The sequence below is a fragment of the Tamandua tetradactyla genome, chromosome 11 (genome assembly GCF_023851605.1).
Source record: "Tamandua tetradactyla isolate mTamTet1 chromosome 11, mTamTet1.pri, whole genome shotgun sequence".
In the NCBI taxonomy this organism is placed as follows: Eukaryota; Metazoa; Chordata; class Mammalia; order Pilosa; family Myrmecophagidae; genus Tamandua; species Tamandua tetradactyla.
Genome location: NC_135337.1, coordinates 49883224 through 49909675, shown reverse-complemented (window position 1 = coordinate 49909675; position 26452 = coordinate 49883224). Strand labels below are relative to the sequence as shown.

The 26452-nt window shown below is 36.1% G+C and overlaps 1 protein-coding gene across 6 annotated transcripts in view; it reads left to right on the top strand.

Moving 5' to 3' along the window:
* MSH4 (mutS homolog 4) overlaps positions 1–26452 on the top strand; it is a 132797-nt gene that overhangs the window by 23698 nt on the left and 82647 nt on the right. For all 6 annotated transcript variants that reach the window (XM_077120584.1, XM_077120582.1, XM_077120583.1 and 3 more), the window contains exons 5-7: positions 14023–14138; positions 14999–15172; positions 22285–22457. In XM_077120584.1, the coding sequence (XP_076976699.1) occupies positions 14023–14138; positions 14999–15172; positions 22285–22457 (463 nt within the window). The remainder of the gene's footprint in view (positions 1–14022; positions 14139–14998; positions 15173–22284; positions 22458–26452) is intronic.

Below are 26452 nucleotides of genomic sequence, written 5' to 3'. Positions count from 1 at the left end.
CACATTAACTTATTTAACCTCCTTGATCTTCAGTTTTTTTTTACTTAATTAGTAAAATTAGGTCAATAATAATACCTACCTCCTAGAGAATTGCCATTTTATATAGGGTGATTAAAGATGGCTTCAGTGATGTGGTGACATTTGGGCACAGTCCTAAAGTAAGTGAGGAAACAAGATTTGGAGGTAATTAGGGGAAGAGTGTTATAAGCAGAAGGAAAATTATTATTAGTAGTATTATTGTTATTATTACCAAACTTACCATAAAAAAGATCTTCATTATGTCAGAAAAAAATATGTAATGGAAGGAACATGGACTTTGTAGTCAAAGAAATCTAGGTTTAATTCTCAACTCTTGCACTTATCAGCTCTATGATATTAGAAAGTTACTTTACATTTTAGAATTTCCTTACTGGCAAATTGAGTTAATAAAACTTGCAGAGAGGAAATAATTTTTAAAACAATCTTGGCATATAATTCCCTACCCACTAAGGATTTTTATCAGTCTTATAGCTCTTACGTTGTCCATTGTTTTTATATTACCTTTATTACCCACTTCTTTTATTCAGAGTTGGTCAACTTACTACTTCTTCATGCTTTTTATTGTGGAGGGGGAGTGCACGGTCAGAAATCGAACCTAAGTTTCCCACATGGAAGGTGAGCATTCTACCAGTGTACCCCCCCCGCACACCCTATTTCATGCTTTTTTCCTCTTTTTTAAATTTAATTGCAGCAGTTCTAGGTTTACATAAAAATCATGCAGAAAGTACAGAGTTCCCATTTACCTCTTCCGTGTATACACAATTTTCCCTAAAATTAATATTTTGTATTAGTATGGTATCTTTGTTACCATCGATGAAACTATGTTGTTATAATTATACTATCAACTAATAGTTCATAGTTTACATTAGGGTTCACTCTTTGTGTTGTATGGTTCTGTGTGGTTTTTTGTTGTTCTAATTTTTATTCTGGTAATATATATACAACTTAAAATTACCCATTTTATCCATTTTCAATTATACATTTCAGGGACATTAATTAAATTCAGTGTTGTGCCACCATCCATTTATCAAAGTGTTTCCATCACCCCCAACACAAACTTAGTACCAATTAAGTATTAACACCCTCAACCAAAAGTCCTCTGGTAACCTGTACAGGCATTCCTTGTTTTATTGCATCTTACTTTATTGTGCTTTATTTACTTTATTGTATTTTTTTATAAGTTGAAGTTTTTTGTGGCAACCCTGCATAAAGCAGCTCTGTTGGCAACATTTTTCCGTCAGCATGTGCGCATTTAGTGTGTCTGTGTCACATTTTCTTTTTTTTTTTTCTTACATGGGCAGGTACCAGGAATTGAACTCAGGTCTCTGGTGTGACAGTCGAGGATTGTGCCACATTTTAATTAAGATATATATATATATATACTGTTTTTTAGGCATAATGCTGTTACATGCTTAATAGATTAGAGTATTATGTAAACAACTTCTATATGAACTGGGAAACAAAAAAAAAATTGTGACTTGCTTTATTGCTATATTCCTTTTATTGTGATAGTCTGTAACTAAACCCGCAATATCTCCAAGGTACACCTATATTCTAATTTATGACTCTATGAATTTGCATATTCTGATTATTTCACATAAGTGAGATCATACAATATTTGTCCTTTTCTGTCAGTATGATGATTTCAAAGTTCATCCATGTTGTAGTTTGCATCAGAACTTTACTCTTTTTTATGGCTGAATTTTCCATTGTATGTATTTACCACATTTTGTTTATCCATCTGTTGAAGTATACTTGGGTCACTTCCACTTTTTGATAATCGTGAATGATTCCTTTGTGAACATTAGTGTGCAAATATTTATTCAAGTCCCTGCTTTAAATTATTTTGGGTATATACCTAGAAGTGAGATTTCCAGATCATAGGTAATTAAATACTTAATTTTCTGAGGAACCATCAAACGGTTTACCAAAGTGGCTGCATCATTTTACCTTCCCACCAACAATGAAAGTGTTATTTCTCTATATTCTCTACAACATTTGTAATTTCCTGTTTTATTAATAGCAGCCATTCTTGTAGGTGTGAAATGGTATCTAGTGGTTTTGATTTTGCATTTCCCTGATGGCTCCTGATGTTGAGCATCTTTTCATGTGCTTTTTGGACCTTTGTATATCATTTTTGGAGAATGTCTATTCAGCCCTTTAGCCCATTTTTTAATTGGGATGTTTGTCATTTTGTGGTTGAGTTGAAGGATTTCTTTATATAATCTGAATATTAAACCCTTACCAGGTATGTGGTTTCCAAATATTTTCTCCCACTCTGTGGATTGTTGTTTTACTTTCAGGATAAACTCCTTTGAGGCCCAAAAGTTTTTAATTTTGATGAGGTTCTATTTACCTTTTTCTTTCATTGTTTGTGTTATGGATATCTAAGCCTAAGAATTATTGCCTAACACAGGATCCCAAAGATGCTTCTCTATGTTTTCTTCTAGGACTTTGATATTTCTGGCTCACATTTAGATCTTTGATCCATTTTGAGTTGTTTTTTTGTATATGGTGTGAGGTAGGGGTCTTCTTTCATTCTTTTGCAAATGAAGATCTAGTTTTCCCAGTGTCATGTCTTGAAGAGACTATTCTTTCCCAATTAAGTGGTCTTTGTCCCTTTGTCAAAAATCAGTTGGCCATAAATATGAGGGTTAATTTCTGAGTTCTTAATTTGATTCAATTTGTCTATATGTCTGTCCTTGTGCCATACCATGCTGTTTGATTATTGTGGCTTTGTAATAAGGTTTAAGACTGTGAAGTATGAACCCTCCGACTTCATTCTTCTTCTTAAAGATAACTTTGGCTATACAAGTCCCCTTACCTTTTGATACAAATTTGACGATTAGTGTTTCAGTCTCCTAAAACTGCCATAATGCAATATACCAGAAATAGGTTGACTTTTAACAACAGGGATTTATTAACTTACAATTTACAGTACTTAGGCCATGAAAAGTTCAAATTAAGGCATTAACGGGATGATATCTGGACTCTGAAGAAAGCCTGCCTGTGTGTGGGACACACCTCTGTCACATAGGAAGGTGTCTGCTGGTCCTTTGCTCTCAGGTTTCATTGCCTTCAGCTCTGGTTCCAAGGCTTCCTCTATGGGACCTCTTTGAGCTCCTCCAGGGCTTTTCTGTCTCAGTGCTCTCAGGGTGTTTCTCTTTTAGCTTTTTCTGCTTTTTATCTTTTCATAAAGGACTCCAGTAAACGAATTAAAGTCCATATTGAATTGGGTGAGTCACATCTTAATTGAAATAACCTAACTAAAGGGTCCCACCTACGACAGGTCCACATCCACAGGAATGTATTAAAAGAACATGGTACATAATAGCTTCAAACTAGCTCAGTTTTTCCATTTCTATAAAGAACATTATTGGAATTTTGAATGGAAATATATGGAATCGGTAATTTGCTTTGGGCAGAATTGACATATTAATAATTGGTCTTCTAATCCACTATCATGGAATAGCCTTCCATTTATTTGGGATTTCTTTAATTTATTTCAGCAATGGGTTTTGTAGTTTTCTGAGTACAAGTCTTTTTCATCCTTGGTTAAATTTATTTTTACAAATGTGATTCTTTTACTTGCTATTGTAAATGGTATTTTTCTCTTGATTTCCTCTTCAATTGTTTATTACTACTGTATGGATATACCACTTTTTATGTTTGTATTGCTCTTATACCCCATCACTTTGCTGAATTTGTTAGCTCTAGGAGTTTTACTGTGGGTTTTTCAGGGTTCTCTATGTATAGGCTTATGGCATCTGTATAAAGGGAAAATTTTACTTCTTTCTTTCTAGTTTGGATGCCCTTTATTTATTTTTCTTGCCTAATTGCACTGTCTAGAATTACCAGTACAATGTTGACCAACAGTGTTGACAGTGAGTATATTAGTTTGGTAAGCTGCTGGAATGCAGTATACTAGAAATGGAATGGCTTTTAAAAAGGGAATTTAATATGTTACAAGTTTACACTTCCAAAGCCATAAAAATGTCCAAATTAAGGTGCCATTAAGAGTTTACCTTCACTCTGTTAGCTGGGAAGGCATGTGGCTGACATCTCATGGTCCTGGGTCCTGGTTCTGTTGCTTCTAGGTTTTGATGCCAGGGGTTTCCTCTCTGAACATCTGTGGGCATTCACTTAGCTCCTCCAGGACACAACTCTGGGTTCTGGCTTGGTTAGAATTTCATGGAAAGGCACATGGTGATGTCTGCTGGGCTCTATCCAGTGTCTAGGCATCTGCTCACTCTCTCTGTTGGCACTCCAAGCATCTCGAGATATCCGTGTTTCTGTCAATTCTGAAGCAACTGTTTTCCAAGCATCTGCATCTGAGGTTTCTCCAAAATGTTTCCCCTTTTAATGTACTCTAGTAAACTAATCACAATCCACCCTGAATGGGTGGAGTCACATCTCCATCATATCAAAATGTCACACCCACAATTTTACGCGCCACATCCCTGTGGAGATAATCTAATCAAGATCTTCCACCCTATAATATTGAATCAAGATTAAAAGAAACTGCTGCCCCACCAGATTGGATTAGGATTAAAAACATGTTTTTCTAAGGCACAATAGTTTCAAACCAGCACAGTGAGCATCCTATCTTTTTCGTGATCCTGGGAAGAAACCTTTCAGTCTTTCACCATAGAGTGTGATGGTGATGTTAGTTGTGGGTTTTTCATATATGCCTTTTATAATGTTAAGAATGATTCCTTTTATTCCTAGTTTTCTGATTGTTTTTAATGAGAAGGGGTGCTGGGATTTGTCAAGTGCTTTTCTGTATCAATTGCGATGATTATGTGGGCATTTTTCTTTTATTATATTAATGTAGTATATATGGCATGTATTGATTTTCTTATGTTTTTCCACCCTGCATTCCTGGAATAAAACCTCTTGATCATGGAATATAATCCCTTAATGTGCTGTTTGATTCTGTTTGCTATTATTTTTACTGAGATCATATCTCCATGGAAACAACCTAATCAAAAGATCCCACCTTACAGTAGGTTTGCACCCACAGTTTGGACTGGATTAAAAAAACATGGCTTTTATGGGGTACCTAAAGTTTCAGACCAGCACAGGAGACCTTACAATATTTGTATTTTTGTTTCTGGCTTATTTCACGCAACATAATGTCGTCAGGGTTCATTCACCCTGTTGCAGGCCTCACAACTTCATCCTTCTTGAAGTTGCTCAGTCTTCCATTGTATCTATACACCAGTTAGCCCTTCCATTCATCAGTCAGTGTACCCTGAGGCCACCTCCATATAATCTACCCTAAGTAAACAGTCATTGACTCTTCCTATAATCATATAGTTGTGCATTCACCACCACAATCTGTATGAGTACATTTCCATTTCTTCCACAAAGAAAGAGGAAGAGGGGAAAAAAGGAATAATCAAAAATAAATAATAAAATAAAAATACCACCAAGAATCCAGTACTCCTCTCTTTTATCCCCTTATTGACATTTAGCATTGATATATTGCCTTTGTACATTTACTAGAAGCATATTACAGTGTTACTGTTAACTATAGATTCTGGTTTGCCTTGATTATATATTTTTCCATATACCATCCCATTTTCAATGCCTTGCATTGCTGATATTCTTTTGTTTCCCCTCATGTGAAAACATTCTTATGTTTGTACATTTATTAACCATCATTGACCACACTAAGTTTTGCTAAGTTATACAATCTTAGTCTTTATATCTTGTCTTTCTTTCCGGTGTCATACATGCCCCTAGCCTTCCTCTTTCAACTATACTCACACTCATCTTTGTTCAGTGTACTTACTATATTGTGCTACCATTAGATAGTATTGTACTACCATTAGATAACATTGTGCTATCCATTCCTGCATCTTTACCATCAATCCTGTTGAACATTGTGTACTCCTTCAGCATGAAATGCCCAGTCTGTACCCTCTTTCTATCTCCTGATTACCTGTGTTCTCAACTTGAACTCTCAAAGTTCGCTCATTAATGGTAGTTCATATTTGTGAGGCTATACGGTGTCTTGATTTAATCCTGTCTTACTGCTGCATAATATTCCATTGTGTGTGTGTGTGTGTGCGTGTGTGTGTATCTGTGTATATATATTTGTTTATTTTCATATTGTTTATCTAAATTTGTTTATTCACTTCTCCATTGATGAACACTTGGGACTATAAAGATCAGTGTACAAATAAATGTCTCTTCATGTCCTTCCGTTCAAATCCTCTGAATATATACCTAGTGATGGGATTGCTGGATCATATGGAAATTCTATATTTAGCTTCCTAAAAAAGCACCGAATTGTTTTCCAGAGTGGTTGTACCATTCTACCTTCCCACCAGTCATGAATAAGTATACTCCATTCCCCACATCTTCTCCAGGACTTGTAATTTTTTTTTTTTTTTTTGCATCAATGGCCATTCTAGTAGATATAAAATAGTCTCATTGTGGATTTCTTTTTGTGTATGTGGGGGATGGGAGGATGGATGGAAGTCACATCCAGGTCTCCTGCATGGCAGGTAAGCATTCCACCACTGAATCACCTGTGCACCCTTCTCATTTTGGTTTTGATTTGCATTTCCCTAATAGCCAATGAAGTTAAGCATATTTTCATATGTTTTTGAGCTGTTTGTATTTTTCCTCTTTGGAAAAGTGTCTGTCCATGCATTTTGCCCATTTTTAAATTGGGTTGTTTTTTTGTTGTTGAATTGTAGGATCTTTTTATATATTTTGGATATTAAACCCTTATCTGATATGCGGTTTCCAAATATTATCTCCCGTTGCATAGACTGCCTCTTTACTTTTCTGACAAAATCCTATGATGCACAAAAGTGTTCAGTTTTGAGGAGAACCCATTTATTTATTTCTTCTTTCATTGCTCCCATTATGAGTTTAAGGTCCAGGAAGCCACTTCCTATTACAAAATTTATATGGTATTTCCCTATGTTTTCTTCTAAGAGTTTTATGTTCTTAGATTTAATGTTTAGGCCTTTGGTTCAGTTTAGGTTAATTTTTGTATAAGGTGTGAGATAGGGATCCTCTTTAATTCTTTTGAATATGAATATCCCGTTCTCCAAGCACCATTTGTTGAAGAGCCTGCTTTGTCCCAGTTGAGTCGACTTGACTGCCTTATCAAAGATCAATTTTCAGTAGATGAGAATTCTATTTCTGAACACTCAGTCTGATTCCATCGGTTGGTATACCTATCTTTATGTTAGTATTATGCTGTTTTGATCACTGTAACTTTTTAATAATTCTTTAAAGTCAGGTAGTGTGAGTTCTCCCACTTCATTTTTCTTCCTCAAGATATTTTTAGCTATTTGGGGTACCCTACCCTTCCAAATATATTTGATTATTGGTTTTTCTGTTTCTGCAGAATGAGTTGTTGAGATTTTAATTGGTATTGCATTAAATCTATAAGTCAGTTTGGTAGAATTGACATCTTAACTATATTTAGTCTTTCAATCCATGAACATAATATGTCCTCCCATTTACTTAGGTCTTCCTTGATTTCTTTTAGCACTATTTAGTAGTTTTCTTTACATAGCTCTTTTATGTCCTTAGTTAAATTTATTCCTAAATATTAGATTATTTTGGTTGCTATTGTAAATGAAATTTTTTCTTGATATCCTCTCAGAATGCTCATCAATGTTATATAGAAATACTACTGATTTTTTCCAGTTGGTCTTGATGTCTGCCACTTTGCTGTGCTCATTTATTAGCTCTAGTAACTTTGCTACTAGATTGTAGATTTTTGGGGATTTTCAACATATAGGATCATGTAATTGGCAAACAGTGGAAGTCTTGCTTCTTCTTTCCAATTTGGATGCCTTTAATTTCTTTTTCGTGTCTGATTTATCTAGCTAGAACTTCCAGCAAAATGTTAAATAACAGCGGTGACGGTGGGCTACATTGTCTTATTCCTGATCTTAGACCGAAAACTGTCAGTCTTTCCCCATTGTATATGATGTTAGCAATGGGTTTTTCATTTATTTCCATTTATCATGCTGAGTGAGTTTCCTTCTATTCCTACCCTTTGAACTGTTTTCATCAAGAAAGGATGTTGCGTTTCGTCAAATGCCTTTTCTGCATCAATCGTGATGATCATGTGGTTTTCCTCTTTGACTTATTGATGTGATTTAATACATTATTTGATTTCCTTGTGTTAAACCAGAAATATCAATATATTGATTCAGCAGTTATATTCATTTGTTAAATCCTGTCTTCTCTATTATTCTTTTCCTTTTTCTTTTTTTGTGAAAAATAACATATATACAAAAAAGGAATAGATTTTAAAGTACATTGTAACAATTAGTTGAGGAACAGATTTCAGAGTTTGGTATGGGTTACAGTTCTACAATTTTAGGTTTTTATTTCTAGCTGCTCTGAGTTACTGGTGATTAAAAGAAATATCAATATAATGATTCAGCACTCAATTCATTTGTTGAAGCCAACATTTTCTGTATAACTCCATCATCTTTCAGTCTTTCTCTCACCCTCTTTAGGAGTATTTGGCTATGGCCATTCTAACTTTTTCATGTTGGGAGGGGATGTTGATAATATGGGATAGGGGGATTGAATTAGTTGATGTTCTGGAAAGGCTGGCCCCTCTGTACTTCAGGGCTTATCTGGTCCAGACACCCATCTGGAAATTGTAGATTTCTGGAAAGTTACCCTAGTGCATAGTACCTTCATAGAATCTTATATAATGTTCTAGGTATTCTTTAAGATTGGCAGGAATTGTTTGGGTTGGGATTTAGTAAGTTATGATAGTAGCAATGTCTAACTGAAGCTTGTGTTAGAGTGACCTCCAGAGTAGCATCTTGACTCTATTTGAACTTTCAGCCTTGATTTGTAACAGCCTTATATGTTACACTTCTTGTCCCCCCTTTGTTTAGGATGGTATTGTTGATCCCATGGTGCCAGGGCCAGACTCATCTCTAGGGGTCATCTCCCATGCCACCAGGGAGACTTTCATCTCTGGATGTCATATCCCATGTAGGGGGGGAAGGCAATGGTTTTACGTGCAGAGTTGGGCTTAGGAAGGGAGAGGCCACATCTGAGCAACAAAAGGGTCCTCCTTTTGCTTTTAAGCATACCTATAGGTAGGCTAAGCTTCACCATAACATACCTCAGCTTCACAAGGCAGGCCTCAAGGTCAAGGGCTTGGCCCATTGATTTGACTGTCCCTAATATTTGATACAGTATTCAAGGTTTCCCTGGTGGTAAAGTTTAATAGTTCCGTATTGTTTCTTCCCCCTCATGTTTTGAAGGATAGTTTTTCTGGGTATAGAATTCTTGGTTGGCAGTTTTTTCTCTTTCAGAATCTTAAATATATCATACCACTGTCTTCTTACCTCCATGGTTCCTACCAAGAAGTCTGAAATAGTCTTATTGAGCTTTCCTGTATGATGAAAGGCTTTTCTCTTGCTGCATTTAGAATTCTCTCTTTGTCTTTGACATTTGATAGTCTGATTAGTGTTTTAGAGTAAGTCCATTAAAATCTATTGTGTTTGGAGTATGCTGTGCTTCTTGTATCTGTAGTTTTATGTCTTTCATAAGAGATGGGAAATTTTCAGTGATTATTGCCTGCGTTATTCTTTCTTCCCCTTTTCCCTTCTGTTCTCTCTCTGAGATACCCATAATGTGCATTTTCATGTACTTCATGTTGTCATTTAATTCGTTGAAACTCTGCTCATATTTTTACATCCTTTTCTCTATCTGTTGTTTTGTGTGTAGGATTAAAAAAAAATTTTTTTTTACATACAAAAAAAACACCAAATAAACGCGAACATTCCTATTTTGATCATTCCGTTCTACATATATAATTGGTAATTCACAGTATCATCACATAGTTGCATATTCATCATCATTATCATTTCTTAGAACATTTGCATCAATTCAGAAAAAGAAATAAAACGAAAACAGAAAAAAATATGTATATACATACTATACCCCTTACCCCTCCCTTTCATTTATCACTAGCATTTCAAACTAAATTTATTTTAACATTTGTTCCCCCTATTATTTATTTTTATTTCATATGTTCTGCTCATCTGTTGACAACATAGTTAAAAGGAGCATCAGACACAAGGTTTTCACAATCACACAGTCACATAGTGAAAACTATATCATTATATAATCATCATCAAGAAACATGGCTACTGGAACACAGTTCTACATTTTCAGGCAGTTCCCTGTCCTTTAGTTCACTAATTATCCTGTCCTTTAGTTCACTGATCCTTTCTTCTGCCTCTTGAGAACTGTTATTGTATGTCTCCATTGTGTTTTTCATCTCTTCTATTGTGCCTTTCATTCCTACATGTTCTGCCATTTGTTTTTTCAACTTTTTGAGTTTTCTGTATGTTCACCCAGTGTGTTCTTTCTGTCCCTCATCTTTTTTGCCATATTTTCCTTCACCTCATTGATTTGGTTTTTTATTTGATTTAAAATATTTGTTTGGACATCTCTAATTAGTTGTTTCAGTTCCTGTATCTCATTTGAAATATTTGTTTATTCCTTTGACTGGACATGTCTTTGTACTTCCTAGTATGACTCTTTTGCTGACATCTAGGCATATGATTTCCTTGATTAGTTTATTATGGAGGTCGTTTTCTCTTTTTACCTAGTGTTTTCTTGTTGGTTGGCCTTGTTCTTTACCTGTTCTTTGACATTCAATTCAATTTATTCTAGACATCTAGCATAGTTTCTCTTTAACTGATCAGAATTTTTCAGCTCTTGTTTTTCTGGTTCTTGCCCTTCCAGATAAAGTTGACCCCAATTTGATTTTCCAAGACAAGACAAACCCAGGACTTGGGACAAGGGTGCAGTAAATTTCTAGGTTCTCTGAGGATGAGACCCTGCAGAGGGCCAGTCTTTCCTGTGAGGCCTCTTGATTCTGTATTTATCCTGTCTTGTCCAGAAGGGGGCGCTAGTAGCATATAGCTCCCCACTTGCATAAAGTGGTGCAGTGCGTTCAATTCTCAGCAGTCCCTGTCCCTGTCAGGGGCATGGTTGAGACAGTGGCTGAGGCAGATGGTGGGCCTAAACTGTTTCTGTTTTCCAGCACCTGGGTTCTGAATTCTCTAAATGAGAGCCACCCCTTGTGCTGGGCCCTATACTCCCTTTTCCTGGGGAAGATATGCTCTTTAGGAAATTAACACCTTCACCTCATTTGTTACTGTCTCTCAGACATACCCTCATTATGCCCTTGGCTGGGGCAGTGCTGAAACTTGAGAATGCCTGCCACTTTATTCACTGGGCTTCTAAAAAGTAAAACAGCAACAAAAACCAGAAAAAAAAAGTCCTTTTCAGAGGTGGACCCCAGTTCCCTGGGTTCACCACTCAAGTGCTGAAGTTGATACTGGTTCTTTGTGTCCCTTTTCTTGTGGCACAGTCCTTTTCCAGTATTCTAGGCTCAGCCAACTCCAAAAACCTCTTTTTTTTTTTTTTTTCAGTACACCTCCTCGCTGACAAGGAGCTACCTTTGGGTCCCTTAAGTCCTTGCTCTGGGTTTATATGTGCTGGGAGCTTTTATTCAGAAATCCAAATTTGTTTATTCTGCAGTTGGAGCTTGGTTGAACTACCTTCTCTTGCTCCTATTACAGTCTGCTTCCTTTTTCCCACTGGAAAGTAACTCCATAAGAGTCTGCTGTGCTAGTGGGGAAGAGGTGCCAGCCTCCATAGCATGGGAGACTTTACCTACAGTTCTGTGCTGTGATCTTGGCTCTTCCACCCATTCCAGACTGGTGTACAATGTGTGTCTAATAACAGGAATCCTCCAAACAGTTGTTCCATAAAACTCCTGGCTGTTTACTAGTGGCCATGGAGAATGAACTAAATTCTGCACCTCCCTACACTCATCTTGACCCACCTCCTCTGAGACTAAATAATTTCAGTGGTCTTATCTTTAAGCTCACTGATTTTTTCATCTGTCAGCTCCATTTTTTCTTTTATCTTTCTAAGGAGTCTTTCATTTCAATTATTGCGGTCTTCAACTCCATTATTTCTGTTTGCTGCTTTTTTGTAATTTCCGTTTCGTTATTGACATTCTCCTTTCGTTAATTTATTGTTTTCTTAATATCCTTGTAGTTCTTTCCCTGTGTTTTCCTGTAACTCTCTAAGCATATTTTAGATCATTAAAAAAAAATCACTGTGTACTATGTCTAAAATCTTATATTCTTTGCTGATGGTTTCTGAAGTTTTATTTTGTTCCTTTGGATGGGCCATCATTCCTGTTTGTTTGTGTCATAATCTTTTGTTGCACACTGTACATTTTAATAGTTTAAATTATTAAATTATAAACAATTTTATAAATTATTTTAAAAATATGTGTTAACTCAAGGTTTTAGTCCCTGAACTTTATTTTCCCTAAGTTATTAGCTAACTGGTATTATGATAGTGATCTTCTTGATTTCAGGAGCCCCCAAAAACCCCACCTTTCATAGTTTTTCAAATAGCTCTTTGTGGGCTGCTGTTCTCATTCCAAGTTTAGCCCTTCTATAAGAATAGGAAAAGGCAAAAGCATGGGCTCCTTTCTCTCTTTTCTAAGCATGAATCCTGTCTTTGGTATGAGCTCCTGGCTTTAGGAATTCTCCTGGAATTCACCCAGTATTCTCTTTGCAATAAATTACCTCAAATTACCCCTCCTCCCTCAAAGGTGCTCCTTTTTATGTTTTGAAGCCATTAATCCTTTGCTCCAGGCTTTACCTGTTTGCAGTCTGCCTTTGCCTGCAGGTGAAGTTCTGGGGGATCCAGTGTATTCTTGTTCAGTCTCTCAAGCTGCCTTCCGTAGATTGTACTGACAATCAGCCCAGTATGAACATGGTCCAGACTCTGCTCCCTCTGGAACCAAGTCTTGGATCCTCAATGAATGTGCAGGCCAGATTCAACTGCTTCAGGGGGGGCTAGAAGAGAGGTCAGCAAGGGTACCATAAACTTCTACCATTTTTAAGGTGTGTTTTTAAAAATTCTGTACTCATTCTGTTACTGCAACCCTCTGTTTTTTTTGGAGTTCTAAGGAAGTTGGCTCTGCCAGTTTTTGCTAAGTGTTCCAAGATTCTGTGGGGGAAGTGAATACTGGAGCATCTTAAACCACTATCTTGGTCAACCAGATGTCACTCATATTTTGTTTTGTTTTGTTTTTTTTCTTTTAAATATTAACATTATTTTCTTCTCTTTATTATAAGTAAAATCAGCTTATCTCTTGAAGATAGTGTTACATTGACTTGATAGATGGTATTAGTTTTTTCATTTTTCTCACCTAGCACAACATAAGTATGTACCTTTTCTCAATTATGATCATCTTTAATACTGAGTATAAAACTTGTATGCTGTTGTTGCTGTAGAATATAATTATTAGAAGGCATAAACTGTCATGTCGGATTTTATTGTTGTACCTAATATACTAAGTTCAGTTAGTTAAATATTTACTGGACAGCTCCAATGCCAAAAAATGTTCCAAATACTGGAAATTTTAAAAAATGAAAAAGATGTTATGCTTACCCATGAGGAGCTCACAGTTTAATAGGATAAATATTATATAAATACATATTATTGTAATTCAGTGTGATATGTGCAATAATATAAATGGGTATAAAAAGGTGAAAAAAGTAGTACAGTGTGGAAAGTGATTAACTCTGGGCAGGAGAGGACAATACCAGGGGAGCCTTTGTAAAGCAATGAAAACCTGAGCAAACTTTGAAAGATTGAAATCATTATCATAATAACTAGTTATATATCTCATGCCAGTAAGATCTAATAATTGCTACAGACAGCTCTGTAATTCATTCAGCAAGAGGGAGAATAAATTTTCTAAATAGACGAGAAGACTTAAAAAATATTTTTAAAAAATGAGAAAACATTAAAAAATAAACTTTAGACAATATTTAAGTCACTTACCCATGTATCAGCATGTGCTTAAGAGTGCAGTTTTGGACGAGAGGATGACTCTTAAAATTTTATTTTGAAATTAAAACTTCTTTTCAGAATGTTACTTTCACTACTGTCCAAAGAAAATACTTCAATGAGACAAAAGGATTAGAGTATATTGAACAGTTATGCATAGCAGAATTCAGCACTGTCCTAATGGAGGTTCAGTCCAAGTAAGTTGTTACTTAAGGGAATGAATAACTATCCAGCATGAGTTTCATGATAGGAAAGGCTTTTTCTATTTTGTTCTCTATTATATTCCTACCACCTAGAAAAATGCCTGGCTCATAATATATATTCAGTGATTATTGAAATAATGATTAACTAAAATTTATATACAGAGTATAGATATTGAGAATTTATTTAGAATTTCCCTAGTTCAGTCACAATTTGAGTGAAAAGCTCAAGTAGCTATAGTAGTCTAGAAATTTGAATACAAGCATATTACAATTAAATGTATATTAACACTAATATGTAGAAGCAAAATATAATTAAAGCTGAGTTCCTATTACTTCATAGCTTTACCCCCTAAAAGATGCAGTGTGGTATATGATATTTTTGTAACAGATATTTAATGGAACATGCTAGACATTTCTTTGAGCCAGGTTTTGATGACTTATTTACTCAGTCACATTGAGGACCCTCACTGAGATCATAACATACTTTCCTATACATTGAGATCTCCTAACTCTGCCTTTAAAGCTCTTAAACTCTTTAAACATTATTTAGTTATATAGAATGGTACTTTAAAAAATAACACAAATTACCTCAAACATGATTTATTGGAGTCTAATATCCCTAAAGTGTCAGACTTCAGAAAATTGTCTACTTTTTAAAATCGATTTTTGTGTTTTAGAGATATTTATATTTGGTGTAAATATCTTGGACACGTGGTGTGTTTTTTCCCTGAATTTAAGCAGTGCTATGCAAATATTTATTGTTTTCCTGATAATAAGATGAAATAAATTTTTCTTTTATAGCATTTTTTTTAATTCAAAGGACTTATAGTGATATGTCATTTGTCACCTTACAGGTATTACTGTCTTGCAGCTGTTGCAGCTTTGTTAAAATATGTTGAATTTATTCAAAATTCAGTTTATGCACCCAAATCCCTGAAGATTTGTTTCCAGGGTAGTGAACAGACAGCCATGATAGATTCGTCATCAGCCCAAAACCTTGAATTGCTAATTAATAATCAGGACTGTAGGTAAGATCATCTAATATGTTTTCTCATAAAACGTATCAGTATATTTTGTTACATTTTCTTCTGTGCATAATTACTTTAAGCCTCTTAAAATTGTTTGATGGTGAAATAAATCTTTAATCATTGTACTGTTGTTGAACTACTCAAATGTTTCATCAAAATCATATTTTAAAAAGATCTTCAGGTCTAGAATACCACAAAAGTGAAATAATAAGTCTTAAAAGATATTCAAGTTCATAATAACCCACAAAATTAAAATAGCCAGTCTAAAATGTAGGAAATTCAAGAAGATAAAAGTAATTGTATCAACTTCATCTGTAGGGTATGACTCTATTGCTGGTTTTATTAGTTGCCTCATTTAATTTTAGAAAACCAAGATAAAACACTAGAATTTACCTTCAGAGATAGGAGGGATATTGGTGGTAAATATGAGATAGACAGATAAACAGAGACAGCCACTTATACTATGTTTATAGATTTTAGAATGGATGTATTAGTTACCTGGGGCTGCCATAACTAATTGCTACATCTAGGTGGCCTACAAAAGCAGAAGTTTATTTTCTCACAGTTCTGGAAACTAGAAGTCCAAAATCAAGGTGTCAGCAAAGCTGTGCTCTCTCTTCAGAATGTAGGAAAGAATCATTCCTTGCCTTTTCCTAGCTTCTGGTGGCCCCAAGCATCCCTTGGCTTGTGGCAGTTTAACTCCACTATCTGCCTCTGTCTTTACATGACTGTCTTCTCCCTGAATGTCTTCATCTTCACATGGCAAGCTCCTGTCTGTGTCTCATCTCTTCTTTTTTCTAATTTTTAAATTTTATTTAAACTTTTTATTTTGAAATATTTTCAGACTTGCAGGAGAGTTAAAAAAAAAAATACGAACCCCATACAGAAGACTACAACACACCAACCCCACCAAATACCCAGATGTACTTATTTTAACATTTTGCTGACTTGCTGTACTATCTCTCCAACTTTCCATTATTCCATCTATATTTTTATCTGTCTTTTTATCAGTCTATTTTCTCAACACTTCATTTGACATTGTATGTACATCATGCTCCTTGAATCCTTAATACTGCCATGTATTTCCTAAGAATATGGATAATCGCTTGTGTATCCACATTAATGCAGTAATGAAGTTCGAGAAATTTAATATTAATATAAAGTCTAGTCTGTATTCCATTTTTTTTCATTTAGCCCCAAATGTCCTTTTCAGCTTTCTCTTCTCCCCTGTTAAGGCCCATCCAAGAGTATGTATTGCCTTTGTCATTGTCTCTTTAGTTGTTGTTCTTTTTAAATTGTGAGAACATATACATAACACAAACTTTCCATTTCAGCCACTCCCAAGCATACCATTGAATGAAATTAATCACATTCACAATGTCGTGGTATCATCAATTTCCATTACTGTACTTTCCCATCTTCCCCAATTCATTTCTCACTAAATCCTGTCCCCCCGATCCTGCTCCCGAAAACCTGTATTGAACTTTCATATTGTCTGATATTTTCTTTGTGGTTACCATGGGACTTAAATTTAACATTCTAAATCTGTAATGATTTCATTTACTTTAATACCAAATTAACATCAGTAGTATACACAAACTATGTTCCTATACCCCTTTGTCCTCTCACCTTTATGCAATCCTTGTCACAAATTATGTGCTTGAAATAATAAGTCCAAAACAACTGAATTCTCATTATGTGTTGTACATTAGCTTTGTAGTTCTTATAGGAAGTAAAAAGTGGTTACAAACCAAAATCACAATATTAATGGCAATATTAATTTCCCAAGTCATGCCTGCAAAGACAAAAAGGAGAGGGAGTTAGATAATAAAACATAATCATATTAAAAAAGAAAGAGAATAATTTTGGGAACAGAAAATGCTAAAAAGAAAATAAAACAGGAATGTGTGGAGAATGACTAGGAGGCCTGCTTTATTTAGGCTGGTAGAGAAAGAATTCTGCACTTGACAGTTGAGCTGAAACATGAATGGTAAAAAAGGAGGCAGCCATGTAAAGATGATGATGGGATTGATGATGGCTAACATATATTGAGTACTTAGGAAGTGCCAGCTGTTGTTTTAAGCAATACACACATACTTTCTCACAGTCTCCATCCTTTTCTCCCTTCTTCTCTCCCTCCTCTCTAAATTCTAACCACAGTATGAGGTGGGTGCTATTATTAGGCCCATTTTGTAACTGAAGGAACTGAAGAAACACAGAGAAATTGAGTAATTTGTCCCAAGTTTCCAAGTAAATAGCAGAACTGCAATTTTCAAGTGCAGGGAATCTGGCTCAAGGACCAGAAAGATCAAGGTTGGTAAAGCTTAAATGGGGGTAAGAAGGGAAGATGAAATTGAAGAAATTAATAAAGTTCATGTCACAGAAGTCCTTTTAGGCCATGGTGATTCTATTCTAAATGTAACAGAAGCTTTTAAGCAGAAAAGTGACAAGATCTGATTTCTGATTTTAAAAGATCACTCTGGCTGCTATGTTGAAAACAAATTAATTGGAGAAGATTAAGAAAAAGGCAGAAATACAAGTTAGGAGGCAATTTTAGTAGTCCAGGCCTGAGATAATGATGGTTTGGGTTAGGATTGCAGCCTTTAAAATGGTAACAAGTGATTCAGAATTGGTATATATTCGGAAAGTTTATTCAAGAGTATTTACTGATGGATTGAATCTAGGGTGAGAGGAAAGTAAACAAGAACAACCTAGGTTTTAGTCATCTTCATACCAGATTTTTGTCATAACAATTTAAAGAAATATAAAAGGAACTACTCAACTTAAGTTCTGAAAGCGGGGGTGGTGTTAGGGAACCTACCATCATGATGCACAATAGGTGACTGTTTTTTAATGTGTCTTCTTACATATATGTATTTCTGTATCTATATATACACATACACAGAGGCAGATATGTGATATGTGTACTGTAGGGAATTTTGTTCACAACGTTTTTTTTTAGATACACGGGCCAGCAACAGAACACTGATCTCCAGCATGGCTGATGAGAATTTTACCACTGAACTACGTGATGCATGACAATGTGTTACTTTTGAGCATTTGGCTTCTTCAAGGACAAAGGAAGCAAGGGACCTAGCCAAATCTGCCTCCTGCTATAGAAATCAATAGGTTTAGCACTGCACTGAACAGGTGACAAGCCTGTGGCAGCATTAGAACTATTCAGATAGTCAGTAGTTAGAATATCTGTCTTTTAACCTGAGATTCTTTGGTCTCTGAAAAAACTCTCAATTTCTCTTTTTCAATGATAATACAAACACCTAAGATATCCTTTCACTCAAGTCGTTGTAACCCCTAATAAAAAGCAATTTTTGGCAATGATGATAGATAATGATGAAGTAAGAAATATGAAAAAGTATAACTGAATATGAAACACTTTGTAATTACTAGGCTTGATATGGAAATCATTGATGGAGTAATTTTTCCAGGTAGTATTAGTTTAGCCTTTTAAAAATCTAGCACTAGAGGGGGTGCGAGGGTAGTTCAGTGGTAGAATTCTTGCCTGCCATGCGGGATACCTGGGTTCAATTCCTGACCCATGCACTTCCCAAACAAACAAAAAAACCAAACCAAACAAAAATTCAACACATGGTGCTGCAATAAAGGGATACCCACGTGGAAAAAGAATGAAAAGTTTCCCCCACCATACAGCGTACAAAGAAAAAAAATCTAGCAGTAGAAAAATTTTCACTTATTCCCTAAGCTGAAAAACTAACAAAATTCCTAATAAAGGCTGTAATTTTTAGGCCATCATTATTCAGTGGAATGACAAAGAAGGTCTTGAGGCCACTATACTGATGGATAATTAAAAGAAGTACTTTTATTTTTACTAAAAATAGTGCCAACAGTACCTGGATAGAGCCAAACTGTTCATAACAAATAAGCTAAATAATGAAACAAATTGGAAAAATTAGATTTCTACATTTAAGATAGTATATAATATCGGGGAATTTCATATAATGGAGGTAGAAGCCAAGATAATGCATAATGAAATGATAGAGATACTTAAATGAGTAGAGCTCTAAATGGGCGTTGCAGATCTTAAGGTTTCAACTGTCTAAAATACTCTTTGTTCCCTTCAGTACTCTATTTTTTTTTGGTGGGGGGGCATGGGCAGGCTCTGGGAATCGAACCTAGGTCTCCTGCATGGCAGGTGAGAGTTCTGCCACTGAGCCACTGTTGCACCGCCCCCCATTCAGTACTCTTAATATTAAAATTCAAAATATTTTTAAATCTGTTTCTTTCACTAATGTCTAAAGTTAGATTTAATTACTGACAATAGAGACTTAATTTATCTAAGTTAATTACTCCCACCTTGTACTTTACAAATCAGTGTACTAGTTTGTAGTTTCCTTGCACATTCCTAATTTTTTTTAACATTTTTATTGTATAGTATAACATATAAAAAAAAGCAGAGAAATAAAAAGCAATAGTTTTCAAAGCATTCTTCAGCAAGAAGTTACAGGACAGATCCCAGAGTTTGTCATAGGCTACCATATGATCCTGTCAGATTTTTCTTTCTAGCTTCTCCAGAATATAGGAGGCTAGAAGGCTTAAATATTTTTTATCACCACCATCAACTTTCTTTCTTTTTTTGTGAAAAATCACATATATACATAAAAGCAATAAATTTCAAAGCACAGTACCACAGATAGCTGTAGAACATATTTCAGAGCACATACTTTATTATTCATGCTGTTAAGACATTGCTCATTTTGTTCACTCTCTTAACACCTTTTTCTACTTCTTCATCTGATTAACTTCTATTGAAATTTCAGAAATCACCTCAGGTATAATCTCTAGAAAACCTTCCCTAATGATATCTTCTTCACCAGTAAACCAAAATCATCTAGCTAACTATCTGCTATGATCCCATCATTTTTAATGCAAACTTTATACCACTATGCTTAGCATATATTAATGATACTGTTTATGTTTCCTCCTCTGGACTATAATTCCTCAAGGAGAAAAACCATGCTTCATTATTACTTTGTACCAAACTGAACCCTTGTTAATATATCCCTTTAGTAAACAACAACATAAGTTGTTTACATTGTCTTCTAAAATGATTTTCATTCTAGGTTTAGGTATCCTACTCTTAAGATTGAACTTGTCCCACCAAAATATATATCAAAGTTCTGACCACTGGCACCTGTGAATGTGACATTATGGGGTCACATTTTCAGGAAATGGTCTTTGTATGTGTAATCAAGTTAAGATGAGGTCATACTAAATTAAGGTGGACTCAAGTCCCATATTATTGATTCCTTATAAGAAGAGGTGAGAGTTGTGCACTGGGAATGCTACTGTGTGGTGTGCAGAATTCAGCATATATTATTTAAAATAAAGTGACAACCTCCTAGAGTGATTAGTTACAGAATGCAGTGGATATACCTGCTAATATAGATAAGTATGCCCTGCAAAAGTATCGGTGAGAAGTTTATCATTGGTGGTGTTGATCCCACAGTGCCAGGACCAGACTCATCCTTGGGAGCCATGCCCCATGCCACCAGGGAGACCTTCACCCTTAACCCATGCAGAGGGGAGAGCAATGGCATTCCTGGCAGAGTTGGGCCAAGAGAGAGAGGCCACATCTGAGCAACAAAAACGTATCCTGGAAGCAACTCCTAGGACTTGCCATGGGCAGTTTTAGCTTTTCCCATACAGAAACAAGCTTCATAAGGGCAAGCCTCAAAATCAAGGACCTGGGGTATTTTCCTGGGAGTCCCCTGGACAAAGACTTTTAAAATACGGTTCTCAAAGAGCTAAGGGAAATCATGAACAAAGAACTAAAAGAAATCTGGAAAAGTCTAGGTGAACACAAAGAAAATATCAATAATGAGATGAAAATTATGAAAAGGAGCCAAAAGAGCTGAAGACCACAGTCACAGAAATTAAAAATTCCCTTCGAAATGTTCAACTGCAAATTGGAAGTGGCAGAAAAAGAGTCAGAGAACTTGCCCATAAGGCAAGTGAAATAATGAAGTCTGAGGAGTAGAAGGAAGAAAGAACCGTCAGCAGAACCTGACATACATGTGGATCATCACCAAGTGTACCAAAATACTCATTATGACAGTTCCAGAAGGATGAGAAAGGGTCAGAGAGATTATTCAAATAAATAATGTCTGACAACTTCCTAAATTTAATGAAAGACCTTAGTATACACATCCAAGATACTCACCGAACTCCAAACAGGATAAGCCTAAATAGACCGTTGCTATTGTGACTGTTATAATCAAATTTTGAATGGCAAAGATAGAGATTTCTGGAAGCCACAAGAGAGAAGCAACATGTTGTTATTAGTAATCAGCTTCTAAACTGTAAAATCCATGGGGGTAGGAATAATGTCTATTTTATATGCCTAGTACCTAGCACGGAGTTTGGCGTACCATATGGGCTCGGCAAATATTTGTTGAATATTGAAATGAATCAGGTTTTTCAAATACATTAGTATCTTCTAGTAAATAGTCCAGTGGAATGCATTCTTAATAATAGTACAATTCTAAGAATAACTTAGAAATTATTAAATTCTCTTTCATTTGTAACTCTTCTCCAGCTTTTACAATTAACAGAGATTATATTACATAATCATTTTATCAATATAAAATGTTTTTTTCTGGGTGGGCAATGGTGGCGCAGTGGCAGAGTTCTCGCCTCCCATGCCGGAGACCCGGATTCGATTCCTGGTGCCTGTTTATGCAAAAAAAAAAAAAAAAGTTTTTTCCTCTTAAAGACATCATTAATATCTTGCCATGATCACTGTATTATCTGAATATTATATGAATATTGCTAGTCTATGAAATAGTCATTAACTAAGTCCAAGAAGATTTTGTCAATCCTTCATAATCAAAGTGTGGTTCATTGACTGGCAGCATACTTGTGAGCTTATTGGAAATGAGGATCCTCCGGTCTCATCCCAGATCTACTGAATTAGAAGCTAAATTTTAACGGTATCCCCAGGTGATTTGTAGGCACATTAAAGGTTGAGAATCACTTCTACAGGTTATAGAATTATTTAATTAGAAGGTTAAATTGCAAGTTTTGGCTTTTCCTTTGCGTACTTAATGAGAGTTTCTTAACTTATGTTTTCAAAGGAGTAATCACACTCTCTTTGGTGTTCTGAATTATACCAAGACTCCTGGAGGGAGTAGAAGACTTCGTTCTAATATATTAGAACCTCTAGTTGATATTGAAACCATTACCATGAGATTAGACTGTGTTCAAGAACTACTTCAAGATGAAGAACTCTTTTTTGGACTTCAGTCAGGTAAATAAATATCATCTAATTTTATAGATACAAATTATTTACAGTTGGTCTAGTTGAATTATTTTTGCCATGATTCTGAAAGAGAGGTAGTAGGTAGTAAAGGTTTCAATTCTTGTATTCTTGTATAGAAAGTGTTTTCCTGAAATTTTCTTCTCAATCTTGTAGTGAATAATTTCTCAAGTATGCTTTCTATTTCTGTTTCCTTGATACCATCTGCATTCTTTCATTCTGTGGATTTTTTTTTATAGACACCTTGTTAATTTTTTTTCTCCATGGTAGTCCTTAAAGAAGATAAGATTTGTCGTAAGTGATTATTATCAGATAGGGTAAGAGAATTGCCCTTTGATCCTGGCTATATGTTCATGGCATGGCAGACCAAGTTTCTTAAATCTGTAGGTATAAGGACAATATATGTGTATTGCTCCTGGTCCAATTCCTGGTTTCTAGCAGCTTGGTTGTCCATACATCTCCTCTCCCAACTACCCCACCTGCTATTCAGGTAGTCTGAACTAAAGTGTGATATAAAAATCAAGAAGGCATTTACCACCTGAGTAGGTTTTCCTCAGTCCAATTCCACATACCTTATAATTGGTGTAATTCTTTCAAAATTATGGTTATGTTGACTATGACTCTGCATTTACAGTGTTGAGTATATTCATTTTTTCTCTATATATTTCTGTGTTTTTGTAGGGAAAGATACAGAGAGATGATTTTGAATTTGAAGTTCATTTCTTGTTGTTTGCAGCAACATTTTTTTTGGCCTGCCTGTATCTGGTATTAAGTGTGTTTTAGTTTGCTAGGCTGCTGAATGCAGTATACCATGAAATGGGTTGGCTTTTATTGATAGGAATTTATTATCTTACAAGGTTACAGTTTTGAGGCCATGAAAATGTCTAGTCTAAATCAAGTCTTCATCAGGATGATGCTTTCTTGCTGAAATGGCTTCTGGTGATCCTGGACTTCTTTGTCACATGGCAAGGCACATGATGGTGTCTGCTGGTTTCTCCCTTCTCTTCCAGGTTTTGTTGCTTTCAGCTGCTTGTTTACATGGCTTTCCCCTCTTTATATGAACTTCATCCTCTTATAAAGGACTTCAGTAAGAGGATTAAGATCCACCCTGGGCCACACATTACCTGAAGTACCTCATGAATACTTATTTACAATAGGTTTACACCTACAAGAATGGATTAGCTTTAAGAACATGGCTTTCTGGGGTACATACAGTTTCAAACCACCTCAGTGTACACATAATGCCATGAATATGAAAAGTCATTTAATCATGTATCGTTGGTCCAGGTCCAGCTATTGTCATCATTTTTAATTTTCTGCTACTATATATGCATTCACACTCATCCATTTCTCCTTCCATTTGTTTACACTGGAGATATTTTTTCTCCTGTCTATGGATAACTCATCCATCTGGGCTTTGGATCCCATCCTTAGATTGAAATGTCTCCTGTAACTTCAATGTCTTCTGTCTACAGCTTCTTTCCATAAGGATTTAGACTTGCTCAGGTCTCTCCCATTTTTATGAAAACTCTCCCTGGTCTTCATTTTCTCCAGCTACCACCTAATCTTTTCTCTCCCTTTCATATAAAATTTTCTGCACACACTAGCTTCTCTTCATCACCACTTGGTTCCCTGCTTGCTGCCTTATTTCTGTACCCACTACTGCATTCAGACTGCTCTTGTCAAGGTCATTGGTTCTTTGTCCAGATTCTCTTGGATCCCTTTTACATTCCTGTTTAATGGTCCACACCTGCATTCTCTTTAGAGGCCTGCCCTCAGGCCTTTGAAGCCCTTTTCCCTTAAGCACAGAACACTGAAAGTTTTTCAAATAGACTGAATGGTGTGGGAGTATGAAAGCCTAGCATTCTCACATCAATTTGGGGACAAACTCTGAGGTGTAACTTGAACTCCAGAATTCCTCTGCAGGATTAGTTAAAGTTAACCTTTCACAGAACTTTGCCTGAAATTACACTCTTGCTTGGCTTTTTTCCCCACTTTGTATCCTTCTCCTACTCCTTTACTATTTTGTCCTGGAAGCACGTTATTAGTAAATCACTTGAACATAAATCATCATCTGAGGTTCTGCTTCTGGAGAACCCAGTCTAACACAGTCACCAACAGACTCAGTGTTAAATTTAACGGACACAGATTATTTCTTATTTTACTTGAACTTCAACTTACCTTGCTTTTATGGTTTTCTTTGTACTTCTTTGAGGTTTCTTTCTGAGTCCTCTTTATAGGCCTCTGTATTAGTTAGGGTTCTCTAGAAAAACAGGATCAACAGGAAATATCCATAGATATAAAATTTATAAAAGTGTCTCATGTAACCATGAGAACATAGAGTCCAAAATCCGTAGGGCAGGCTGTGAAGCTGATGACTCCGATGGAGGGTCTGGATGAACTGCACAGGAGAGGCTCACCAGCTGAGAAGAGAAGAGAAGCTGTCTCTTCTGAATCCTCTTTAAAAGCCACCCATTGATTAGATTAAACATCACTCATTGCAGAAGATACTCCCCTTGGCTGATTACAAATGGAATCAGCTGTGGATACAGCCAACATGATCATGATTTAATTCTATGAAATGTCCTCATAGCAACAGACAAGCCAGCACTTGTCCAGCCTGACAAACAGGTACCACCACCTGGCCCAGTTGACACATGAACCTGACCATGACGCTCCACCCCTTGTCAACTTGGCAGCTATATACAACACCTTAAACCATACTTAATTTCTAAATAGAAAATAATTAAAGACACATTTTTTTTCTCACCTGACAATGCTTAACTGTCCTGCATACAACCGGAAACACATTAAATCTCCTCAGAATAGGGTGCAAGCCCTTGGGTAATATTCACTCTTAAACTTGCTACCTTATAATTTAAATACTGTAACATGAACAAAACAGTAATACAGTCCTCATTTCTGTAACTCATCACATGGTTGTAGTTCATATTTATCACTACCTTCTTCCACTACCCATTCCGTGTTCCCTGTACCCTCAGCAAGTACTTCAACTGGCTGTGGTTATTTGCCTGATGGAGTGACCCAGATCTTCAATCCTGAAGTTTCAGAGCCATTGGTAGTCCTGCCTGGATCAGGTTATTGCAGTTTTCCATTGATTTTAATCACAGAGCATGGTAGTACTAAAAGACGCCCTAGGGGATCTCCTATATTCCAAGAAAACTCTTCTTTACCTCCATTGTGTAGTTATAGCCCTATTTCCCCCAGATAGTCATGGTCAGTCACCCCAGCCAGTAAAGTAATCCCCTTCTTGGCTTGTTGATCCAGGGGCATGAATAGCCCAAAGTGACCAGGTGGCAGCCTTAGATACCAGTTCAAGGGAATCATTGTTGTTTTTCCTGGTGGACGCACTCCCCATTTTGGAACTAAAACCTGTAGACCAGCAGCGCTCAACATTGCAAGGACAGGAAGCAAAAATTTTCCTAGTGGATCACTAGGGGTAGTAGTGAGTGGTGCCACTCCCATTTCCACCCCTTGGTTCCTGGACCCATGGATCCTGGTCATGGGAGAAACAGCACCATACAATGGATGCTGATTTAGAACATACACAGCTCCCTGAAGAATATCACCCCAGCCCTTCAAGATATTGCCACCTAGTTTGTACCATATTTGAGTTTTCAAAAGGCCATTCCACCGTTCTATCAGTCCAGCTGCCTCTGGATAATGGGGAACATGGTAAGACCAGAGAATTTCATGAGCATGTTCCCATTCTCACACTTCATTTGGTGTGAAGTGTGTTCCTTGATCAGAAGCAATGCTGTGTGGAATACCATGATGTTGGATAAAGGCATTAGGTAAGTCCACGGATGGTAGTTCTGGCAGAGGCATTGTGTGCAGGGAAGGAAAACCCATATCCAGAGTATGGGTCTATTCCAGTTAGAACTAATTGTTGCCCGTTCCATGAAGGGAGTGGTCCAGTGTAATCAACCTGCCACCATGTAGCCAGCTGTTCACCTCGGGGAATG